This window comes from Gopherus evgoodei, chromosome 5 (genome assembly GCF_007399415.2).
Source record: "Gopherus evgoodei ecotype Sinaloan lineage chromosome 5, rGopEvg1_v1.p, whole genome shotgun sequence".
In the NCBI taxonomy this organism is placed as follows: domain Eukaryota; kingdom Metazoa; phylum Chordata; order Testudines; family Testudinidae; genus Gopherus; species Gopherus evgoodei.
This window is the reverse complement of record NC_044326.1, coordinates 69,905,440-69,918,055: the sequence shown is the minus strand read 5'-3', so window position 1 is coordinate 69,918,055 and position 12,616 is coordinate 69,905,440. Positions and strand designations below refer to the sequence as shown.

The following is a 12,616-nucleotide window of genomic DNA, read 5'->3' as shown; positions in this document are numbered from 1 at the left end:
ATAAAACTGCTCATAATTCTTGTTCTCACAAGTCAGAAAAGCAAATTAATGTTTAATATGCATGGTAGCTAAAAATATTAAGAGTCTACTATCCACAATTTACAGTAGTGAACAAACATTTTCCTACCAGAATGATTCATAAATTTCAACACATGGAATCACTTTTTATGATAATTTATGGGTCTTTTCTAGCCCAAGACAATGTACAGCTTTACATGCATAATGTACTTGTGGCTATGACTGAATGTCTTCAAAGGGAAGCTGACATTGTGTCTAGAGGTTGAATAAAGATCCAAAAATTGTACAGTGGCAAGCTTAATTTGGCATTCCCTACTCACATATCGTGTGTTGAGAGAGCTGAATCATTATTAGACTCTCTAACTCAGTACTCCAAAACAAAGCATTTTTTCTGTCAAGATGACTGAAGGTCAATACAACTGTAATTGAAATCAATGTAGCTATTTTTGTTGACTTCAGAGGAAAATGATTTAACCCTTAGTGTTGGGAGTTTTTTTCCAGTTAAAGTAAAAAAGTCTTTGTAGCACTATTAAAAGGGAAACAGTTGCATTGAATAGAGTTAATCTATGGAATTCACTGCCATGGGAATCTTTTCATTGGTTGCCACTCTTTCTACATCTAGATCAAGCTTCTTGCCTTTACTCTCAAAGATGAAGATAAACTGAGGCAAAGGGAGTACATCTTGGTGCTCAGAAACTATGGTAATGGGTGCTTTAGAAACACCTTACACAAAGAACTTAGATAAGTGACATGCCCAAAGTCACACAGCAAATGAATATCAAAATTGAAAAGATAAGCCAGGATTCCCAGCTCCAGATTCTTGATCAAACCATTAGTAAACACTCTTACTCATCCCTGTTCATCTTATATACAACATTCCACAATTGCCTGAGTGTATTATAGAGTTTTATTCCACTTCCTGTTAAGCTGGCTACCATTCGAGTACTTGATATGACAGCCAATGGTTTGATCCAGTGTGGCAGTTCCAGTGTTTCTATTTGTTCAGTATTGTTTTGTGCTTTTATTAAAAAATATGATTTTTGTTAAATAAAATGTTGGCTGCTTAAACTGTTAATGACGTCAAAGAAAGAAAATAAAGTACATGATTCCAGTTTTAACAAATAATCATAGTTAATGTATCCTGCTTATAATTTTAAATAGTTCTTTTCCATTTTAAAACATGGTTTTGTGGATGAGTTTAATGTTTTTGAGAATGATACATTGGTTAGATCTAGGCATAATCTATGAGCAATCAAACTGTAAACTATTTATTTCACTTTCAGCATATTATAATTGATGCTAGAAATCTGGCAGAGAGAAAAGAACTTATATCCAGATCATTGCCTGGTAACAAATCTGTCTTATGTGAAAGTGTATGGCAAAGTATCTGGTTATCTATGTTTTAAAAACTAGATTTGAAACATCATATTCATACTCTGCACATAGACTCATAGACTCTAGGACTGGAAGGGACCTCGAGAGGTCATCGAGTCCAGTCCCCTGCCCTCATGGCAGGACCAAATACTGTCTAGACCATCCCTGATAGACATTTATCTAACCTACTCTTAAATATCTCCAGTGATGGAGATTCCACAACTTCCCTAGGCAATCTATTCCAGTGTTTAACTACCCTGACAGTTAGGAACTTTTTCCTAATGTCCAACCTAAATCTCCCTTGCTGCAGTTTAAGCCCATTGCTTCTTGTTCTATCATTGGAGGCTAAGGTGAACAAGTTTTCTCCCTCCTCCTGATGACACCCTTTTAGATACCTGAAAACTGCTATCATGTCCCCTCTCAGTCTTCTCTTTTCCAAACTAAACAAACCCAATTCCTTCAGCCTTCCTTCATAGGTCATGTTCTCTAGACCTTTAATCATTCTTGTTGCTCTTCTCTGGACCCTCTCCAATTTCTCCACATCTTTCTTGAAATGCGGTGCCCAGAACTGGACACAATACTCCAGTTGAGGCCTAACCAGCGCAGAGTAAAGCGGAAGAATGACTTCTCGTGTCTTGTTTACAACACACCTGTTAATGCATCCCAGAATCATGTTTGCTTTTTTTGCAACAGTATCACACTGTTGACTCATATTAAGCTTGTGGTCCACTATGACCCCTAGATCTCTTTCTGCCATACTCCTTCCTAGACAGTCTCCTCCCATTCTGTATGTGTGAAACTGATTGTTCCTTCCTAAGTGGAGCACTTTGCATTTATCTTTATTGAACTTCATCCTGTTTACCTCAGACCATTTCTCCAACTTGTCCAGATTATTTTGAATTTTGACCCTGTCCTCCAAAGTAGTTGCAATCCTTCCCAGTTTGGTATCGTCCGCAAACTTAATAAGTGTACTTTCTATGCCAACATCTAAATCGTTGATGAAGATATTGAACAGAACCGGTCCCAAAACAGACCCCTGCGGAACCCCACTTGTTATACCTTTCCAGCAGTATTGGGAGCCATTAACAACTACTCTCTGAGTACGGTTATCCAGCCAGTTATGCACCCACCTTATAGTAGCCCCATCTAAATTGTACTTTCCTAGCTTATCTATAAGAATATCATGCGAGACCGTATCAAATGCCTTACTAAAGTCTAGGTATATCACATCCACCGCTTCTCCCTTATCCACAAGGCTCGTTATCCTATCAAAGAACACTATCAGATTAGTTTGACACGATTTGTTCTTTACAAATCCATGCTGGCTATTCCCTATCACCTTACCACCTTCCAAGTGTTTGCAGATGATTTCTTTGATTACCTGCTCCATTATCTTCCCTGGCACAGAAGTTAAACTAACTGGTCTGTAGTTTCCTGGGTTGTTTTTATTTCCCTTTTTATAGATGGGCACTATATTTGCCCCCTTCCAGTCTTCTGGAATCTCCCCCGTCTCCCATGATTTCCCAAAGATAATAGCTAGAGGCTCAGATACCTCTTCCATTAACTCCTTGAGTATTCTAGGATGCATTTCATCAGGCCCTGGTGACTTGCAGGCATCAAACTTTTCTAAGTGATTTTTTACTTGCTCTTTTCTTATTTTCTCTTCTAAACCTACTCTCTTCCCGTAAGCATTCACTATACTAGACATTCCTTCAGACTTCTCAGTGAAGACCGAAACAAAGAAGTCATTAAGCATCTCTGCCATTTCCAAGTCTCCCATTACTGTTACCCCCTCCTCATTGAGCAGTGGGCCTACCCTGTCCTTAGTCTTCCTCTTGCTTCTAATGTATTGATAAAAAGTCTTCTTGTTTCCCTTTATTCCCATAGCTAGTTTGAGTTCATTTTGTGCCTTTGCTTTTCTAATCTTGCCTCTGCATTCCTGTGTTATTTGCCTATATTCATCCTTCGTGATCTGACCTAGTTTCCATTTTTTATATGACGCCTTTTTATTTTGTAGGTCATGCAAGATCTCAAGGGTAAGCCAAGGTGGTCTTTTGCCACATTTTCTATCTTTCCTAACCATCGGAATAACTTGCTTTTGGGCCCTTAATAGCGTCCCTTGAAAAACTGCCAACTTTCCTCAGTTGTTTTTCCCCTCAGTCTTAATTCCCATGGGACCTTGCCTATCAGCTCTCTGAGCTTACCAAAATCCGCCTTCCTGAAATCCATTGTCTCTATTCTGCTGTACTCCCTTCTACCTTTCCTTAGAATTGCAAATTCTATGATTTCATGATCACTTTCACCCAAGCTTCCTTCTACTTTCAAATTCTCAACAAGTTCCTCCCTATTGGTTAAAATCAAGTCTAGAACAGCTTCCCCCCTAGTAGCTTTTTCAACTTTCTGAAATAAAAAGTTGTCTGCAATGCAGTCCAGGAACTTATTGGATAGTCTGTGCCCTGCGGTGTTATTTTCCCAACATATATCTGGATAGTTTTGCACTTAATCCTCTTTGCTTTTTGTCTCCACAGGGATTATGCCTACCTATAAACTAGTGAATTTTGTGATATAAATGTAAAGAGCCTTCCATGGAGATCACGTTATGTTCTGGCATATTGTGCCCAGTAATGTAACTTGTTAGGGCATGGAAGTGATGTCTCAGATCCACGTGGAAGTTTCTTGAAGAAGGCTTTAATTAGCGTGTCTTGAAGAAACAACTGACCTGGAAGTGCTAATGTTTTGTCTTTATTCATTGTACTGAGAGGTGATAGAACTTTGTGATGACTTCTCTTGTTCATCAGAAAAAAAATCATTACAAATATAGCTTCCTTATTAAGTATGGTAAGTATCTCTTCAGTTGATATCATGGCAAGGTCTCAGTCTACTTTAATATTGAGTAATCCTAGGAAGTTAAACCAGTTTTGGAATCAGGTTACATGCTGTCCCTCCTTCTATGACATATCAATTAGTTGTGTGGTTCTGATGCATCTGCCTATTGCATATCTTGACAGATTACTCTTGGTAAAAGACGTATAAAAGATATCTGCTTTAGTGTACAGCGATAACAAAGATATAATTTGATCAATTAGATCACCAAATGTCTTTACGTAAGCAGGTTTGCCCACACCAACATCTGTTGCCTCTTCCTCTATCATAAAGCAAAATTAAATATCTTGAAGACTTATGGCTGATAGATAATCGTGTCTGAATTTATTGAGCAAAATTTCTAAATGGACCCCAATCAAACCTCTAAACTTACTGCCAAATTGTTATGCCCATGATTAAACGCATCCTTATTTTTATGTGCACAATTAATTGTGGACACAAATGACAGTTAACTGTCTAGACTACCTGATTTTGTGTCTCCAAATTAGGTAGTTAGATGGCCAACTACAATCATTTATACTCTGAGTTAACTGCTAGCATAAAAATAAAGGCACAATTGTGTCATGGCATAATTACAGGCTGTTTTTTAAACTCAGAACATTTGTGTATGTCTATACTGACTCTGCACAAATCTGTTGGTGTCATCATTTCTTCCTGTGAGTTACTGTCATCAGTTCACAATGCAAAATACCCTGGATGTTAATCTTCTAGCATGATCCATAAGAGCTTGAAACAGGAGTGGATGGAGTAATACATATAGTTCAGTATGTTAAAAACGGTATTTGATTACAGTGCCATTGAAAAGAAAGTAAGTTTATTAAATAAGATTTAAGCTGGGAACCCTATCCTGGGATCTCAGCTGAGCCTGTACTGAGACAGACCAGTCTGGTGCAAAGACTAGTACGGATAGACATGTAGGAATCAAGGAAAACAAGAATGTAATTTAAACTGTAGATATGATGTCATTCTGTTTTTCATGCTGATCTGTTTTTTTCCTGTCTTTTTTTAAAATCATAATTGATTTTGCATCTATAGTATGAGCTTTCTATAACTCGCTATAGTATAGTCCATGTCATTTAAAAGTCTACTTTCCCTGATGTCTTTGTCAGGAACACATTGGAATTCAGTGGCATCCATCCCGAAGGGCTTGAAAGCTTCTGCAGGGCACAGGCTTAATTGGTACTGATTATACTCTACTACATAAAGTAAAAAGGTTATTAAGGCCCCCAGATTTAGGTACCACTGAAATCCATAAAACTTCTTTTTTGGTAGGCACCTAATTTCCACCATAGAAGTGCCTCTGGGCATGTGTGCTGCTGACTCAGCTAGGTGGCCAGACACTTATTTCATGCTTAAGACCCAATGTGATCTTTAAACCAGGTGAAGAGAGGTGTTGCCTAACCTATACTGTGTGTGGGGCCTGATCCAGTAGTTAGGCTTAGAACATGCCTAACTCCACAGAAAATGAGAGGGAGTGGGGAAAGGAGACAGCCTCCTTTAGACCTGAAATTAGGGAACTTGCATGGATTAGGGCACTCACAGGTTCAATTCTCCTCCTTACCAGATTAGAAGATGGCACAGGTGAGTGCCACTGGGCTATGGGATATACTGATGTGAATCTCCCTATGTGATGTGAGTCTCCCTATCTCTCCTGTTTAAGCTGTTCCACTTTGCATATTTAATTATTTATACATTGAGCCAGAGAGCGTGAGTGACTCTTTAGTCTGATAGTTAGGGCATTCACCTGTTCAAATCCCTTCTCCTCTGTCAAAGAGGGAATTGAACCAGGGTCTCCAGCATCCTGGATGAAAGGTTATAAGGAACAGGCATCTCCTCCTTCCTCCCTCCCTGCACAACTGCTTTCTGTGGAGTTCAGTCTATATCATTGCTACTTTTGCAAAAAATATCTTTGATGCCTGACGCCAGGAGAGGGTTCCCAGCTGTAGAATAGACACCTTTCTCCAGCCCGGGCATGTGCACCTCAATCCCTGAGCGAGGCAGGGTTTAGGACACATCCCTCTCATTGGCATCTGCCATTGGCTAGCTTAAACAGCTCCTCATTTAGCATGCTAGCTTTTGTGGATCCCATTCTTAGGCATTTTTCTCTCCTCATGTATTGTATAGGGAGCCTAGGAGCTTAACCCAGGCTTTGTAGATTCCACTGTGGATGGGGTAGGGTGGGGAAAGGGATTAGGTGCCCAAAAAGGCAGGTGTTGTAACATCTAAGTCCCTTTGTGAATCTGGGCCTAGAAGACTAACTGTAGAAATACTTCATTTGGGACATTTTGATTTAAAAGGTAGCTTCAGCAAATTATGCAAAATAAATTCTGCTGCCACTTCTACCAAAATGTCTGTGGATGAATCCATTTTTGATGTTAACATATCAGTAAAGAGGGCTCAAGGAGTCTCCCCATCAACATCTATTTCCCCTATATAGGAGTTAGATACTATCCATTGAAGAATCCCAGTGCCAACACCAACCATATGAAATAAGACAAGAAAGGATGTGGTGAGGTTGGGCAATGACCTTGCTCTCCACCTGTACTAGCCACTAGAGCTGCCAGCAGCATGCACTCCCTCAGGCTCCCAGAAGATATTTCCAGCTAGCAATCTTTCTGAGACTTCTGCTTTAGCATGGCCACTCTTCACCTTTTCCCGTGCACCTCTGGCTGTAAAATCCATAACCTAGCCCTGTACTTTTAGATCACGGATCTTGCTCTATTAGCGAGTTGCCAAATTCCAACAGAGTGTCCATGTGATCTTGTTTCGTGCTGTATGTGTTTTGATCTAATTTTAAACATCCTCATGTATAAAAAGTCATTATCCTAAGAAATGATGATTGAAATTATTTTTTGCATATGTATCCTTCATTGGAAGACTGACTTAAAAATGACAGGTTTCAGAGTAGCAGCCATGTTAGTCTGTATCCGCAAAAAGAACAGGAGTACTTGTGGACCTTAGAGACTAACAAATTTATTTGAGCATAAGCTTTTGTGGGCTACAGCCCACTTCATCAGATGCATGCAGTGGAAAATACAGTAGGAAGATATATATACACACAGAGAACATGAGACAATGGGTGTTACCATACACACACTGACAGTGATCAGTTAAGGTGAGCTATTACCAGAAGGAGAGAGAAAAAACTTTTTGTAGTGGTAATCAAAGTGGTCCATTAGGCTTAAATAAAGACTGGGAATGGATGGGTCATTACGCAAAGTAAAATGATTTCCTCATGTTTATTTCCCCCTCACACTGTTCCTCACAACTTCTTGTCAACTGCTGCAGATGGACCATTTTGATTACCACTATGAAAAGTTTTCTTCTCTCCTGCTGGTAATAGCTTACCTTAACTGATCACTCTCATCAGTGTGTGTATGGTAACACCCATTGCTTCATGTTCTCTGTGTATATATATACAGTGAAACCCCACAATAACGCGATGTTTGGGGTCCAAAAACTTTGATCGCGCTAAATGCAGGGTCACGGTATAGCGGGGTTTGTCGGTGGTCCCCAACGTGGTGCATTGATGTGCACCACCTAGTGCCCAGCAAGGGAGAGGAGCTGCGGCTCCCCGCCTGCCGGGGACAGAGAATTCCGGGGCTGTGGGCGCCGGTGCTCTCTGTCCCCAGCAGGCGCGGGGCCACGGCTTCTCTCCCGCTTCAAGAGAAGCTGCAGCTCCCTACCTGCCGGGGACAGAGAGCACTGGCGCCCGCAGCCCCAGAGAAGCCGGAGACAAGCTGCGGCCCCACGCCTGCAGGGGACAGAGAGCACCGGCGCCCGCACCCTCGGAGTTCTATCCCCAGCAGCTGTGGGGCTGCCACTTCTCTCCCCTGCCATAGTGTTGGGGACCATTGGTACAGTACCATACTGTACTATGCCTTAAAGGGGAGCCAACCTGTGATTGCGTTATATGCGATTTCGCATTATGGTGGGGTGCGTTATTGTGAGGTTTGACTGTATCTTCCTACTGTATTTTCCACTGCATGCATCTGATGAAGTGGGCTGTAGCCCACAAAAGCTTATGCTCAGATAAATTTGTTAGTCTCTAACGTGCCATGAGTACTCCTGACATAAAAATATCTTTCATCGCTGTAATCCCATGCAAACTCTATATTAACCCCTCTTCCAAGCTTCCTGTTGCTGCTCTGTTTGCAGGTGAAAATCACTACATTTGGCATTAGGATTCATGGGAGTGATATACAGAGGCACACTGAATCCTAACATGGAAGCAGGTCTTTCCTAAATAATGGAATGATTGTCAGAATTTGAAAGGTCAGGCCATAAAGTAAGTCCTTCCTGACTGACAGCTCTTTTGGCATTCAGATCTCCAAGCTATGTGGCTTGAAAATGGAACCACCCAGAAATGGTGATTGGGAAGTGAGCCTCCAAGAAGTGAGCCCTCACTTACAACATTATTTGGCAATGGGAAGTTGGGATGGCATTGGAATGGTAGTCATGTATTAACAAACAAGTATTTTGTTTACTTGGACTTTTCAATGAACCAAAACCAGTCTCTCACAAATCCACAGCACATAATTTCTTCCTAAGCTTCACCTTAGGTGTAATCAAGCACTATAGGCTGGGATTTTCAAAGAGGAAAATTAAATTAGAGTTGAGTGCTTAACTCCCTTAGGCCTCTGAAAATTTCAGCTTTGGGTAATACAGTATGAACATTTTAAAACAGATAATGCTTACCAAATTAATTTGTATAGTGCTTTCCCAGTCCTTTTCATTATTCACTCCAGCATTATTAACCACAACATCCAGCCTTCCAAAATGTTCAATTGTTTTTTTAAAAGCACCTACAGTAAAATCCAAGGGAGAAAATTCCTTAGCTGTCTTGTTTTCCATATATTTTAAATGTTACAAATGGAACGCAAGGCACAATATTTGTTACCCTACCAAAGTATGTTAATTCATCATTTTTTTTAAACAGTTAATGTTAAACACATACTTTGTTAATGTTTAACAAATACAACACTTGTCTAACTATTCAACAAGTATTAACAGTTACTCTGTTTAAGATTGTTAATGGAACTAGAATAGTACAACCTTTTCACTCAGTACCTTCTGAAATCAAGTCTTTATTGCTCGATCTTGAATTAGTTTGGGTATTCAAGGAATTCAGGATCTGATTCCCTCTGGGTATCTTTTATTTTAAAGAAAAACTGTACAGTCTGAAAAACTCATGATTGAGTTTGAATTCAAATTATTTTAAGAATGAGTATATCCTTACTCAATGTAATTAATAAATATTGTAAATCTTTAAATGATCAATAATTTACCATATTCCTTGATGAATTGTACCTATTTAGGAGTAATTGATGTGCACCCTATTATAAAGTTACTGACTTATAGCCTCTCAGATTCAATCTCATTCCTTCTATAGTTGGCAAATTGCCTCCACAGAGTTTCTCTACATCAGTCAGAATTAAAATTATTGGGCCAGATCCTCAGGACAGCACAACCTATGTAGGTAGGGAATTCCAAAAGTGGCTTTTAGACACCTTTTGTGGGTCCCTAAAGGGGGCAATTATTTAAGAATAAAAAACTTATAACACTTTTGTGGTGCCTGGTTTTTTTCAGGGTTGCAAAATACTCAAAGACAAAAATACATTTAAACAAGAAAGTGCACAGATGTTTGTACTGTCAGAATCTGACTCAACAGTAATGTGTGCATATTTCCCAGTATTCTTAAGGGCTTTACCATAAAACACTGAATAAGCGTCATTAACATTTTCTTTGAACAAAAGAACAGTTTTGAGTAGTGTGTCTGTGCATTTTACTTTTTCTTTCCTCCAAGCATTGTTCATCACACTGAACACTTGTTCCATTTAATTGTTTGTTGGTGGCAAACATCAAACAAATACTACATAGCAAAAATATATTGAATGAAAATATTGTTGTAATAAAAATAATTTGATGAAATGAAAACCTAGGCCACATCAGATTCCCTGAAAGATATTCTTGAGACACCAGGCCATTGTGGCTGACAGAAATACTCAAAATTACAACAGAACTTTTGCCATACCTCCTTTCCTCTGGCCACACCCTTACTCTAGAATGGGTATAGCGCCAACAACATCAGGTTTGCGTCACTCAGGATTTCCCTAGTTAGGGGAATCACCAGGTATTCAGCTAAGGCTGCCAGAGCACTGCCCAGCAATTTTAGAAGGGGTCAGAATATGGTACAATAGTTGGTTTTTAAATACAAGAGCATTGTATCATGTTAAAAACAGCTAAAAGCAAAGATTGCATTCATCTAACCTCCCTTACCTTTCAGAGTTAGTGACGACATTATCCTCCACTAAAATGCTTTGATATTTTAAGGGCTCTATTTTTAGTTTCCTGTCTTTTCTGTTTTGTGTTAAGATTGTTGCCTACTTTGTTCTTCAGTCTCTGAACCTAACAGTCTCTAACCATGTTTCCCTTACTTCCTTTGGGGCCCAATCCTGCACTATCAAAATTAATTGAAATTCTTTGACTTCAGTGGGAGCAGAACTGGTCACTCAGGGAATCGATGCCATTTTGGATCAGGCCCTTAATTTGATCTCAATTTCAGAATTTGGCTTTATGCTTCACTTGTTTTTCATCCTGCTCTCTACAGAAGCTGTTCAATAACACTGTCCTTGACACATAGCATTGGAAGTCTTCTGTCTTAAAATAACAAAAACAAAAATTTTGGTTTATTCTTAATGATTTGTGTATCATACCTATAACTATACAAATCATCTTGACCACACTAGGAAAAGAACCAAATACTTTTCAACTGTTCATATTGATGTGTTGAAAAAAATGCTGATTAGTTTATGTAGTCTATTGGTGGCAACAGGTTTGTCAGGCCACAGTGATCACATCTGTTTAGGCTCCAGTCTCAGGGTGACACTAGCCCTTTAAGAAGGAGCAGGGTCAGTGCACCTTGTGCCTGGTTAGATGATCCAGATTAGGCTTTAAAAGAGGGTACCTGCACTTGGGAAAGGAAGAGATCTGGTAAATTAGGGCTGGTACAGTCCTCTAACAGGAGCCAGGGAGAACCTGAAAGGAACTGTTTAGAAAAAAGGCCTCCAGGGAGAAAAGCCCTGGGTGGCTGTGCTCAGGGAATAGGACACATGAGCAGGAACAGCAAAACTGACAGACACACCTAGGAGAGGAGGCAGTGAGAGCTTGAGAGGTAAAGAGGAAAAGTATCCTGTGACTAAAAGCCAGGGTGAGCTGAAGAACTGTTTTTGTTTCTTTGGACAATAAAACTGCAGAAGAGAGACTATGTCTTTGAGAGATGGGGAGAAGGCCTGCCTTGTTACAAGTCCATATGAAACAAAAGAATTTTGTTAGCATTATGATAATTAGTAGTTTAATTATTGTATTTATTTTGCATATACATCCATCTGGCCTGTGTTCTTGGCACTGTACTGAATATAAAATACCACCCTCTGAAAACATAAGCAATTAAAATAAATGAGAAGATCCAACTTAAAAAAGGGGATATGAAAAGGCGTGGAAGGTGGGTATAGATATGGATCAAGGCTGATCTTTCCAAAACTGCTTTGTGGAGAAAAACGGTTTTAAGGTGATTTTTTCTTTCAAAAATAGGTTGAGACAAAATAAAACAGATCTCTGTGCAGAGAGTGCTCCACACTGTTGGGCCATGCACAGCAAAAAGCATGACCATGACGTGACTGCAGATGTCATAGTGGGACCCTGAACAGTGTGCACAATGTGGCTGCAGACTGTGTTCCTCATCCTGCAACCTATTTCACAGGGGCAGTCGCATGTCCATACAGCTCTCCAGTGAAGCGACATAGGGATTTGCCCACACTGAACAAATTGTACTATGAGGACCACTGTCAGTAAAAAAGCTTACAGAGTAGGTAGCCGCTAAGGAATTTAAAACTAATAGAGTCAATTTAAATTAATTGATCTACTTTATAGACAACCCGTATTAAAAAGTTGGGGATAGGCACAGTGTAGTTATGCTCACTTACACAAGTGAACAATCACATTGCTGCATTCCGGACAAGCTGCAAATGGCTGAAGTTTTATGAAGAAAGAAGTAAAATAATCACACATTGCTTCTGTGAAGACTATCATGTGATAAAGGTGCAGTAAGTAGAATTTAGAGGCAAAAGACAGAAACTATGTGTTTACATCGTCTGACATCTTTTTCCATGGAAAGAACATTCACATACGTGACCCAAGTTTTTTTTTTTAAACCTCTCTACCTCTGAATGAATCTGTGCAAACAGTCATGGGATGTTGTTATAAAATGTTTGTGAGATGTCTGTTGTGAAATGCTGCATAAAAAGTAAATATTATCCAGAGCTCAGTAGAGAGGTTTATT

General features: G+C 39.6%; 1 protein-coding gene across 1 annotated transcript in view; it reads right to left on the bottom strand.

Annotated features, from left to right (window-relative positions):
- Window positions 1-12,616, bottom strand: part of HPGD (15-hydroxyprostaglandin dehydrogenase) — a 37,008-nt gene that overhangs the window by 22,769 nt on the left and 1,623 nt on the right. The window contains exon 3 of the mRNA XM_030565496.1: window positions 8,974-9,080. Coding sequence (XP_030421356.1) covers window positions 8,974-9,080 — 107 coding nt within the window. The remainder of the gene's footprint in view (window positions 1-8,973; window positions 9,081-12,616) is intronic.